Here is a 13,046-nt window from a genome sequence, read left to right as displayed (position 1 = left end):
GAACAATTAAGAAATAATATTTGGTACATTTCCAGGAAGGAAACATCTCATATTAAAAAGGGAAAACAATTCATAGCCCTTTACGAAGACTTGTGAAACTTGTTCAAACCAAAGATTTATTTCATTTTTTTCAACTTTTGCTTGGTTTGGGATGAGGAATTTTCCCCCTTGGGAATCAAGGAAGTTGATTACACCTCTCCCACTAGAATTGTGCAATGCCTTTAAATAGTTCTCCTAAAGTCTGTTTTTCATTATCATTATGAATTTCACAATACATTTCCAAATGTACTTTTGGGTATTTTTATTCAAAACTCTGTTCTTCAGTGTTTTAAACTCTTGGTTATTTAAAAGATTTTGGAGAGTAATACTATAAGATTAGGTCCTTTTCATGCAGTATTACTTTAAAAAAATAATTTATAAAATCTGTAGCCAGAATCCGACCATTCATATGGAGGATTTCTTTAAGTTGCTTTTTAGTATTATTCTATTTATGGAATCATCTTATGTTAGTTAGCCTTGGAAAGATCATAGACATCCTTACTTGTAACTTCTGTATATTATAATGAAAGAAAAAAAAAGTCACTTGCCAGTGACCCCATAACTTGTTAGTGGAAGAGCCAAGATTGCAACTCAGTTGTCTTGACTCCAAGTCTACTGTCCCTTCACTTCATTCTGTTGTTAGTCTTCCTGACTTTACTACTCTCCTTGCACACCAAACCCACCCTCCACTCTCCAGCAGGACTTGTTTTCTTTTGCCCTCCTTTGATTGAGTGACTGCCAGCTCAGGCAATTGGCTGGACAATGGCCAGGTCAGGTAATTGGAAGACTCTTTGAACATACAGGAGCACACTTCCCACTGAAGGAATGAGAAACCTGTGTGTTACAAAGAGTGTGATGTGTGCCAGTGCAGAGGAATGGGTAGTGTACTCTGTGGGTTCCGCGAGAAGGCAACAAAATCTGTCTGAAGAAGTTAGAGAACCTTTAAAGAATGAGTTAGAGTCTTGAAGGATGCTGGAGATTCACTCAGAGGCAGGAAGGCAGAAATGCAGAAGTGGAAGATAGGAAAGGGAAAGAAAGGAAGGTAATATTTACCAAGCGCCAGAGCATCTATCTGGCACAACAAATCTATAAAAGAAGTATAATTATCTATTTTATGGTTGAGAAAATGAAGGGTTGGAGACATTATTCTAACATTTCCCAAATGACAACAACATGCCAGGCATTGTTGCTTTACTCACATGATTTCAATTAATCCTAACAACAACAACAAAAATGTACAAGGAAAGTACTACTCCTATTACACATGAAGAAACCAAGTCACAGAGAAATGAAGTAAATTGCTCAAACTCCCCAAAAATGTGTTGGGAGTCAGGGAAAAGGGACAGTACAAAACTAGGCACTAGTTGATCTTGAAACAGGTTCTAACCAGTTTATGATATGCTGGTTCATTGCAGCTGCAGAGGTAGGAAGGTTACAGACAGATCAAAGATATCTTTATATTCCAGGCTAAAGAGAGAGGGGCTTATCTGGTTGGTACAGCCTTTAGGTGGAAAATGATTTGATGGAATTTATAGTTTTGAAAAATGTTCAGGTCGCAACATTGCAAATGGGTTGAAGGGTAGAGGTAAGGCCAAGGGACTAGTAAGGAGGATATTGTAAAAACCAGAAGAGAGATGATGAGGTCGCATCTAAGATAAAAGTAACGTAGAAGATTTTTAAGGAATAAGAACCAAAGAACATAAGTTTTATTTAGATATTGAAGGAGATAGAGGAGGAATGAGAAATCAAAGTGGTCTCCAAGGTCAGAGCCGATAACCATGAAATGAAATCTATGATTTGAAGCTGGACATGGTAATATGTGCCTGTTGTCCTAGCTATTTGGGAGGCTGAGGTGGGAGGTTTGAGAGTTTGAGAGTTTGAGCGCAGCCTGGTTAAAGAGCAAGATGGGGTCTACAGACAAACAAACGAACGAAACATATGATTTGAGACAATACGCTCTTTTATATATAACTGCATTTACTTTTTTTGTTGTCTTTTTTTTTGAGATGGAGTCTTCCTCTGTCACCCAGGCTGGAGTGCAATGGCACTATCATGGCTCACTGCAAACTCCGTCTCCCAGGTTCAAGTGATTCTCCTGTCTCTGCCTCCCAAATAGCTGGATTACAGGTGTGCACCACCATACCCGGCTAATTTTTATATTTTTAATAGAGACGGGGTTTCACCATGTTGGCCAGGCTAGTCTCGAACTTCTGACCTCAGGTGATCGGCCCGCCTTGTCCTCCCAAAGTGCTGGGATTACAGATGTGAGCCACCGTGCTGGGCCTAACTTGGTTTACTTTTAGTTTTGCCCACATAATACCTATTCGTTGTAACAAAGCTAGAAAATGTAGATCAGCAAAAATAAACAAACCTGAAAGCCTGATAATTCTCCCATGAATACATACTTGTAAACCATAAAGATCATTTTCTTCAAGTCTCATATATTAAATATGTATTTAGAAGCAAAATAGAGTCTTTTGCTTTCTTAGGCTTTCTTTAGTATTTGTTTTCATTTCCACAATTATTTTAGTTAGCAATTTACTATATGTTCCACAGGTTTCCTAATCTCAAACTATTAATTCAATACCTTTTTTTTCTCATTCTTGAAATCTTTTTTTAATTTCTTTCTCAGTGAATGAAGTATGGTTTTTTGTTGTTGTTGTTGTTTTTGTTTTTTTTGTTTTTTTAAGAGACAGGTTCTTGGTCTATCCTCCAGGCCCCAGGCTGGATTGCAGGTGGTGCAATCATAGCTCATTGCAGTACCTTAGCCTCCCAAGCAGCTGAGGCTACAGTCAAGCACCACCATGCTCACCTAATTTTTTAAATTTTTTTTTTTTTTTTTTTGAGATAGCATCTTGCTCTGTCATCCAGGCTGGAGTGCAGTGGCATGATCTTGGCTCACTGCAACCTCTGCTTCCCGAGTTCAAGTGATTCTCCTGCCTCAGCCTCCCAAGTAGCTGGGATTACAGACACCTGCCACCATGTCCAGCTAACTTTTGTATTTCTAATAGAGATGGGGTTTCACCATGTTGGCCAGGGCAGTCTTGAACTCCTGACCTCAGGTGATCCGCCCACCTCATCCTCCCTAAGTGCTGGGATTACAGGCATGAGCCACCCGTGCCCGGCCTAATTTTAAAAATATTTTTAAGAGACGGGTGTAGCTATGTTGCCCAGGCTGGTATTGAAACTCTTGGGCTCAGGTAATCCTCCTGCCTCCGCCTCCCAAAGTGCTGGAATTACAGCCGTGAGCCACCATGCCTGGACATAAAATAAAATGGCTTTGTTTTCTAAGCCATGCACATCCTCAAATGTCTTTCTCTTCCCACCTACTTACCAATAGCTTGCCCACATAATAAAATTTGGGGTTCATAATCTTTTTCGCAAAGCTATGTATCTTATTCAGTTTTTTTCTGGCATTTGCTTTTGCAAAGAAAAAAATGAAATATCAGTTTAATTATCCCCTTTATGAGTATCTTAATTTCTTTTCCTATAAGCTTGCAATATTTTTCTTTCATCCTGGATGTGACTTTTGTTAATTTTTCCTGGAACTTAATGAGTACTTTTGCACTAAAGCTCCAGGTTAGGAATATATCTTTGCATTAATATCACAACCATTACTTCTCATGTCTTTGCATTAATATCACAACCATTACTTCTACTCAATTCTCTTGTTCTGGAGTTATATGGCTTCTTTTTACTGGCCCAATGACAATTCTAATTTTGCATTTACATTTTAAACTTTCTTTTCTATTTATTTATCTCGATCATTTTCTTCTACAGCTGCTGACTCCTGTTTAAAGGAAACCATGTTATCTTTCATCTCTTTGAGGATCCTGATCAGATATTTACTGATATTTAATAGAAAGAAATATTACAATATTAATATTCGGTAATATAAATAATTCAGTAATTCAGTATCGCTAATACAATGCTTCAAAGTAATGTTTCCTTTATGCTAAATTATTTTTCATGTCTTATATCATTATTACTATTTTTAAGTGTTTCCTTCATTCATAGTCACAAATCTCTCCAGATCTAGAATTTGCTACTATATATCATGAGAAAATGGTATCTTTTGTTTTTAAAGAAAGTCAAGAATTTTAGAAGCATGGCTTTTCAAATAATGACATATTATGAATCCCACCTTTCAATATGATTTTTTTAGTATATTATAATGTTTTAGTTTTAGTTTATTATAATGTTTTAGTATATTATATTTTTATTTTATATTTTAGTTTATTATATGATTTAGTTTTAGTATACTTGAGTTTTAGTATATTATAATGATTTAGTATATTATAATGATTTAGCTTTAGCGTCCAAGTGGCCTGGTTTGAGTCACAGCAAGTGTAGTGGTAAAGAACATGGACTCTGGTTCTGAATTGTCTGGATTCAAATCCTAGCTCTGCCACTTAACTCACTGTGTAACTATGACAAGTCATTTAAACTCTTAGTGCCTTTGTCTTCTCATCTACAAATGGGATTAATAATATTAGTTACTTCATAAGGTATTAGGAAGTTAACAAGATAATATTTATAAAATATATAGAACAGTCCCTAGGACGTAGTGAATGATATATAAATATTTGCTTTCAAATTCTATCTCTGTCACCCACTAACTGAGTAACTTAGTCGTCATTGAATCTCTCTAAGCCTCCATTTTCTGATGTTTAAAATGGATATAATAATACTAATGAAATTAATGCAAATATTGATGGTATTAATCTTGTAATGCTTCTTATTAATACTGTGAGGATTAAATGAGATAATTTATGTAAAATATCCCCACATAGGCTGGGCACGGTGGCTCACGCCTGTGATCCCAGCACTTTGGGAGGCCGGGGCAGGCGGATCACGAGGTCAGGAGAGTCCATCCTGGCTAACACGGTGAAACACCGTCTCTACTAAAAATACAAAAAATTAGCTGGGCATGGTGGCGGGCGCCTGTAGTCCCAGCTACTCGGGAGGCTGAGGCAGAAGAATGGCGTGAACCGGGGAGGCGGAGCTTGCAGTGAGCCGAGACCACGCCACTGCACTCCAGCCTGGGCGACAGAGAGGGACTCCGTCTCAAAAAAAAAAAAAAAAAAAAAAACCAATATAAATGCACATTGCTTAGTTGTAACTGTTATTTAATAATAAAATGTAACCTGGGACTATACCACATTTAATTGGCTTAACTGAGCATTGGAGTCTCTTGATTCCACAATTTCGCTATTATTAAATTTCTGAAATTTAAATTATTTTACAGACGCACAACTCCAGAGGGATTAAGTTACAAATTCAAAGCTACATTGTCTCTGCAGAGGAAAGATTTGAAGCAAGGTCAATTAGATTCTGCTTTTAATCTTTTTTTTTTCATGAGCCTGGGAAAAGCAGGGTCTTTAATTCTTTTTTTTTCAAAGGGCCTAGTTCCTGTCAGTTGGATTGTGTCCCTCAAGCTCTTCACTTTCTCCTCATCCTTTCTCAAGATCTTTGAACAGAAACAATGGGCTAAGTGCTTTTTGCATATCTGCAGTTATTCTCCTTTGCTAAGAGAGGAGCTGGGGCTCAGTGATAGAGATGAGGTGCATAGGCTGGAGGAGACGGGCTATAGGGGACATCATACTTATCAAAGTTTTTTTTAATCTGTTGAGGATCATTGATTCCTCCTAGTGACTTAATATAAGTTGCTATTTTGAATTTTTCTACACATCAGCCCAGACATTTCATGCTGTGTTGTGTTGTATTTGAAACTAATTGTGGGACATAAGAGGCCACTTCATACCTTGCAAATAACAAATTACATCTTTCTTTAAAAAACAAAAATGTTGATTTCTCTCTTTGCTTGAATTATATTACTATTTCATTTTCTTTCCTTTTTTTTTGAGATGGAGTTTTGCTCTTGTTGCACAGGCTGGAGTGCAGTGGTGCTATCTCGGCTCACTACACCAGTGCAACCTCCGGCTCCCAGGTTCAAGCGATTCTCCTGCCTCGGTCTCCTGAGTAGCTAGGATTATAGGCACACACCACCACGCCCAGCTAATTTTTTGTATTTTTAGTAGAGACGGGGTTTCATCATGTTGGCCAGGCTCGTCTCGAAATCCTGACCTCAGGTGATCCACCCGCCTCGGCTTCCCAAAGTACAGGGATTACAGGCGTGAGCCACCACACCCAGCCTGCATCATTATTTCTATGGAAAGCTATTGTCTGGCTTTCTCTCCCGTATTAATTTCAAACGTTTTGTTAACTACCAGCTGATGTGCCACATAACATGGACTTCTCTGGCTTGTCTGCCCACAGCTTGCCCATCAGGGACTTACAAACCTGAAGGTTCACCAGGAGGAATCAGCAGTTGCCTTCCATGTCCTGATGAAAATCACACCTCTCCACCTGGAAGCACGTCCCCTGAAGACTGTGTCTGCAGAGATGGATATAGGGCATCTGGCCAGACCTGTGAACGTGAGTCTCCCACTCTTGGAAAATAGGAGATATAAAAGCTGATTTCTCTGAGACAAACGGTGCTTGTGTTTGCATCTAATTCATTTAGAATGATCTTTAATTTTCTTTTCTCTAATATTTTTTGGGGGAGTGGGATGATTTGCTTTTATAACATTCTTATCATGGAACACATCCCTATCCTGCTCCAGAGAAAGGGAATTGACATGCTGGGAGTAACATCACCTTGAAATCAGAAAGGCTTAGTACTTGGAAAACATTTAAAATGAATCAAAAAAAGAAAAGCCACAATTTTAACAACAAATTTGAATAAAAATGAGCTCATCTTGACTCTGGTGATAGTCACATTTATCTTTGAAATAATATATTTTTATAAGTAAAGGGTCTCAGTATTATTCATGTCAAAAATTACAAATATTTAAGTAGCATATACCATGTGCAAGAAGCTGTGGCTCTTGGGGTTTGTAGCAAATATACTTTGCTAGCCTTATTTGTTCTTTGTTTTATTCTACCTTAGTCAAGAGGGGAAATATCTAATGACATATAAAGGTCAAGAACTATAAAATCTCATATCATATAGATATCAAAATAAATTTTTCAAAGCTTAAAAAATAATATTTAGTTTGTATTTAAAATTTAATTGGAAGTTAGTACCTAATAGGAATTGGATATAAGTGTTCTTCTTCCAAATATGTACTTGAAAATCCAAATGTGGTAAATGGAAATGCTATAGGCAATTGACACATATGCATAAATGTCCCCTTGAAAGAAAAAAAAAACAGGATATGTCATAGACGAAAGGCTAACTTTGCTTTTCAATTTTATTTTTGTAAATGTTAGTTGTCCACTGCCCTGTCCTGAAGCCTCCTGAAAATGGTTACTTTATCCAAAACACTTGCAACAACCACTTCAATGCAGCCTGTGGGGTCCGATGTCACCCTGGATTTGACCTTGTGGGAAGCAGCATCATCTTATGTCTACCCAATGGTTTGTGGTCTGGTTCGGAGAGCTACTGCAGAGGTATGCAAACTGCCAATTTACATTGTTTATTTATTGTCTTGCTTGATTTCCTTGATTTAAACTCTAATAAACCAGGCAGTTCTTCATTTCTTTTTGGATTTCATAGACCCCACACTACAGAAAGAGAAAAATTATAGGAAATTTGAAATCAAAATTACCAAGTTCAATTGACCACATAATTGTAAACTATGCCTTTTATAGCCCTTTTATGAACAAGGAAAGAAAAAGTTTGCCTGGGAAGTAAATGGACAGGTTACCCCAAACCTCAAATTTCAAGCCTCTAAGACATGGTATAAAGAAGAGTTTAGAATAATCAGAGTGGAGACTGATGCCTCTTGGAATTGTAGGACTTAAGGAATCACACAAGTATCCTGCAACAAGAGCAGTTAGTCAACTTGTAATCTCCAGCCTTTACTTCAGCTAGTCGACCTGTTATAGAAAGTAGAGAATTTGTCAAAGTGAGAGTCCAAGGAGCCTACTCAGGCCAATAGAAAGTGGGCACCATCAATAGAACCTGAGGCTCCCGTGTCAAATACAGAGAAGCAATTAAAAAAAAAATAGTGCCTCAATCTGCCTCCACTTGCCATCTCCAGGACCTACTTTCCTACTTCTTACAACTGTCACACAACCAACTCCCTAGGGTTTTACAAGTAGGGTTAGAAGAGGAGGATATTTAAGAAAAGGTAAGAGGGGGGCAAGCAAAGGGACTTCAGGACCTCCATCAGAATCCCTGCCCACAAAGCTTCTCAGTACAGTATCTGCTCCCTACCTATGGTTGCTGGTTGAAACACAGGATGCCAGTTAAATTTGAATTTTTGATAAACAAATAATATTTTAGTATATGTGGGTCCCCTGCAAGATTTGGAACCTACTTATACTAAAAAATTATTTGTTGATTTTCTGAAATTTAAATTTAACTGGGCGTGCTGGTTTCTTGGTTTGTTTGTTGTTAATCTGGCAACCTTACTCCCACCACATCCCCTAGTCATTTTTTGGCAGAACACTTTGCTGAGGATTTGACTACTCCAAAGCCCCACAAATCAGCTGGACCACTGGTTAAAGATTAGTTCTGTCTTCTGGTCTTTTCTTGGCATCCATATCCATAAGGGAGAACCACCTTCTCATGACTCCAAGATCATTTGTGAATCCCAGGAGACATCTGTGTTGGTACCAATTTATTAGGTACCAATACTGAACTCATCTATAAATGTAAATTGGCCTACATGGTATCCCCAAAAGACAAGGAAAACTGAAAAGGATCAGCAGATTGAACAAAGGAGACCTGACAGAAAAGAAAGAAAAATGGAATCACTGAGATTCAAAGGCAACTACATTGCTAAAATAAGGCCAGGATTCCAAGCAATGAAAGAAATTTGAGAGGAAAAATATGTATTAGAAGTCAAAAAAAAAAAAAAAAAAAAAAAGGTTACTGACACAATGAATGGACCTAGTTAGAAGTCAAATTAATAAATTAGAAAACTAACTCAAGAAATTCATTTGAAAGTCAATCAAAAAAATCCAAAGATAAAAATATGAAAGAATAAAGTAACATGAGAATAGTCACAAGAAATAGACTCGTTTCACATGAGGAATCCAGAGAGAGAACAGAATGGAGGAGATGCACCAGTAGAAGATCTAAAGATATATCCCTGAGCTGAAATTTTGAAAATATTCACCACCCAAATCTTGGATATTCAGTTTAAAATCACTTAGTAAGTGCTACAAAAAAATATTAGAAACAGATTTATGTCCGGAAATAATCTTAGTGAATTTTCTGAATGCCCTAGAAAAACAGAAAACTGTGTCCATTTCATAGTTAGAAACAACACTACCTACCAAGGAGAAAGAATCAGATTAGCCTTAGGCCCCTTTGTTGGCCATTCTCAATGTTAGAAAATAAGACTATGTTGCCAGGATTCTGAGGGAAAAGAATAGACCTTAGATTTCTAAACTCAGGGAAGCTACTGTTCATGTGTGAAGGCAAAGGAAAGACATTTTCAGTCATGCCTTAAATGGTAAAAAGCCACATACCATTACTGAAAAAATGAATCCTTGAAAACCTGTAAATATATTTTTGTGAAGTCAATAGTTCTAAGTTCTGTGTAAAATCTTTACCCATTCTTCCAAATACCTTACGGTAGAGGGTGGGAAATACTACATTTTAACTTGCCACTCAGTAACCTTCCAAAGAGGAGTGAGAAAATAGAGAAGATTGCCCTTTCAGAATAAGGTCTGGCCCCTGCCTCTCAAGCCTGCACCCTCCATAACCAAGCCTTGTGTCTGACCCTAAAGCTGTAAGAAATAGCCATGCTCTCTCAGGAAGCCGGCCCTTTGAAGCTGTCCCCACAGCCTGGCTCTGCCTTTGCTCTGGGTCCTCTCAACCCTCCACTGTTGCCAACTTCCTCCTCCTGAATGGGGTGACCTCTACACCTGCATCTGTGCATCTGCAGACCTGCCCCACCCCTCATTATGTTTCTTATGCTACGTGTCAGGGTCAGTCAAGGAAGCACAGTCACCATGCATGTTATGGGATGAGGGATTTATTTCAGGGAATGGAGCTTACACAATTTTAGAAGGAGCTTGGAAACAGAAGAGGAGTGGGAGGATCAGAGGAGTTCTTGACAGGTCAACTTGAGAGGCTGCCCAGCTTTTGAAGTGGAATCGCTAAGGAGAAACTCATGGAAGGTCTAAGAGAAGCTTTACCTCTGCGTACTTATGCCCTTGTGGCTCTGCAGTCAAGAACCTTGCAGTGAACATGGGGCCACCACTGGTCATGGGATCAGCAGTAAGGACGTGGAATGGAGGCAAGCAAGGGCAAGCTGGAACCCCCTGGGCGTCACTGCATTTTTCTATCACTGACTCTGACGACAATGACCACTTCCTCACTTCTGCCTTCCAAAATCAAGTGCAAGTTCCTCTTTTGATCAACCCTAACTTGGAACCACAATAAAGGGATTCTGGCAAACATATTTCCCAATGTAACTAACTTGTCGCAATACAAAGCACCACACTTTTGTTGATAATTAACTTGTCTACCTCCTCTGCTAAACTGAATTCATTATGAGCACAGAATTTATTTCTGCTCCTCAATCATTGATGATACCTCTGGTGTATGAATGGAAACTTGAAGTTAACAAATACACATATCGATAAATGTATACATTGATGTACATTGATAACTACAGTATATACATTGATGACCTGCTTCTGTCACTTCATATTAAAAACCATGCATGGGTGTGATGGCACAAGCTTGTAATCCCAGCTACTTAGGAGGCTGAGGCAGCAGGGTCACTTGAACACAGGAGTTGGAGGCTGCAGTGAGCTATCATCACACAGCTGCACTCCAGCTTGGGTGATAGATTGAGACCTTGACTACAAAAAAGCATGCTTGTTCTCTTTTATGTAATTTCAATTGCAATTCCAACATAAATAAAATAATTTAAAGCACAGTAAGGAGAGATGCTACAATTCAACTTTACCACCAAAGCTACAGCTAACTTACCAGTATACAAAGTTGTACTGAATGAAGGTACTTACCCAGGCCCTTACACTTTCACTAATGCTCAGTGTATTTAGTTACATCAGATATTGTTCTATGAAACGCATACCATATTTCACTAAATCTGAAACACATGCCATATTTCACTAAATCTGAAACACATTTTTTAAAACATTTTAACATCTCTAAAATGGAGATGCATCTTAAAATCAGTGGCAGCAAACCCTTTAATTGGCATTATTGTTTCTTTATTAGTGGCACATAAAATAATGTGTCTTACAATGGGGATTCAATGAAATATGACAGTTGGGTAGGAATTCATGTCTGTTTCATGGTAGGTAGTATGGAGAAAGTAGTATATTTTTATGGATTTAATTATAAGAACGGTGAATAATTTTAGTTATACTTTCTCAAAAATACGGTAAGATTGAGGCAGAAATGAAAGACCTGCATAAAATCTAAAGCCTTTTACAAATATCACGTTACATTGTTAATGTTTTTGTGGATGTTGACTAATAATTGGTAAACTTGATTCTCACTTCTCCTATGCATTTTTCATAAAGTACTTATACTCATTTTCAGTTTTATCTGAATTCTGCATTTCCTTCTTTTTTTTTTTTTTTTGAGACGGAGTCTTGCTCTGTCGCCTAGTCTGGAGTGCAGTGGCACAATCTCGGCTCACTGCAAGCTCCGCCTCCCCGGTTCACGCCATTCTCCTGCCTCAGCCTCCCGAGTAGTTGGGACTACAGGCACCTGCCACCATGCCCGGCTAATTTTTTGTATTTTTAGTAGAGATGGGGTTTCACCATGTTCGCCAGGATGGTCTCGATCTCCTGACCTCGTGATCCGCCCGCCTCAGCCTCCCAAAGTGCTGGGATTACAGGCGTGAGCCACCGCGCCCGGCCAGAATTCTGCATTTCTTTCTAAACAGGAAAGGATTCTTTTGTGGTTTCTCAATCTTAACTAACTAAACCTGAGAAAAAAGGTTCAACCAATGAGAACCTTACATTTAACATCAGATTTATTTTATTTTCAGTAATAGATACTATCACAATTTGGAGACTAACAGGAAGCACGTGCCTGGAAAAAAAAAAAATCTGATTAGTCTTTAAGATGGGAACCAGAGTAGCTTCTTACATTGTCTACTACAAGTAGACTGTTCTCTTAAAAGTCTAAGTTTCTGTTTTCTAAAAAAGACCAAATAAATATTTAGGAATTGTGATAACATAAATGTAAGTCAAGAAATATTAATTGCAGGATTTTTCGGCGTGTTGAAATGAAAAAAATATAAGTTGAAAATTCTTTAAGAAGTGTGTACCTATTAAAATGGTATTAAGTGTTCATTCTTGAGTGAAATGTTTAAGGAATAAATAGGAATTGTTGCATATGTTTTGTTTTCAGTGGGGAGCAATGGAAGTTTATTAATACCAACATCTGAGAAGCAGTATAATTTGCATCTATATGAGGCACCGACTCTAATTTATTATCAGTAATAAATCCATTTTGTCTCAGGTTAGGAAAGCTGGGTCATCTTGGGCAGTTTGTTGAAGCCAAAACATTGTTTAATATGGTTTTTCAAATTTTATACATCAGAATTTATCTGATTCACCTTTTAATCCCATCTCACCTCACACTTTGCCTTGTGATACACATGAAGGACACACTCAATAAAAGTCAAAATGCAGAAGACAAGATGTTTCATGCACGTGATAGACACAATAAAGATTCTATTTGCATAATGGGCACATTCAGGAAAAATTAAAACACAGAAGGCAAAATGTTTCTGATCATTTTTTGTTAATACTTGACTTTGGTCCAAACCATTCCAGGGATAAAAGAGGCTAGGGCTTATAATCTAATCTCTAATCTAACTCTTGCATTTTCTCTAAGGAGTAATCGATCCTAAACTTTTATTTAATGCACACAATACATATGCTCTGCTGATTAATATAATTTGAATGGGTTCATTGTAGAATAAATTCAAATAATGACTTCAGTTGAATATGCACTTGAACATTTTGCCCCCAGCTTCCTTTCCTGGTATTTTAAG

General features: G+C 37.8%; 1 protein-coding gene across 2 annotated transcripts in view; it reads left to right on the top strand.

The window, feature by feature from the left end:
• SVEP1 (sushi, von Willebrand factor type A, EGF and pentraxin domain containing 1) overlaps positions 1–13,046 on the top strand; it is a 205,045-nt gene that overhangs the window by 61,511 nt on the left and 130,488 nt on the right. For both annotated transcript variants that reach the window (XM_063650280.1, XM_054500630.2), the window contains exons 4-5: positions 6,319–6,477; positions 7,315–7,494. In XM_063650280.1, the coding sequence (XP_063506350.1) occupies positions 6,319–6,477; positions 7,315–7,494 (339 nt within the window). The remainder of the gene's footprint in view (positions 1–6,318; positions 6,478–7,314; positions 7,495–13,046) is intronic.

The sequence above is a fragment of the Pongo pygmaeus genome, chromosome 13 (genome assembly GCF_028885625.2).
Source record: "Pongo pygmaeus isolate AG05252 chromosome 13, NHGRI_mPonPyg2-v2.0_pri, whole genome shotgun sequence".
NCBI lineage: Eukaryota > Metazoa > Chordata > Mammalia > Primates > Hominidae > Pongo > Pongo pygmaeus.
Note: the sequence above shows the minus strand (reverse complement) of the source record. Positions and strands in the feature narration are given on the sequence as shown.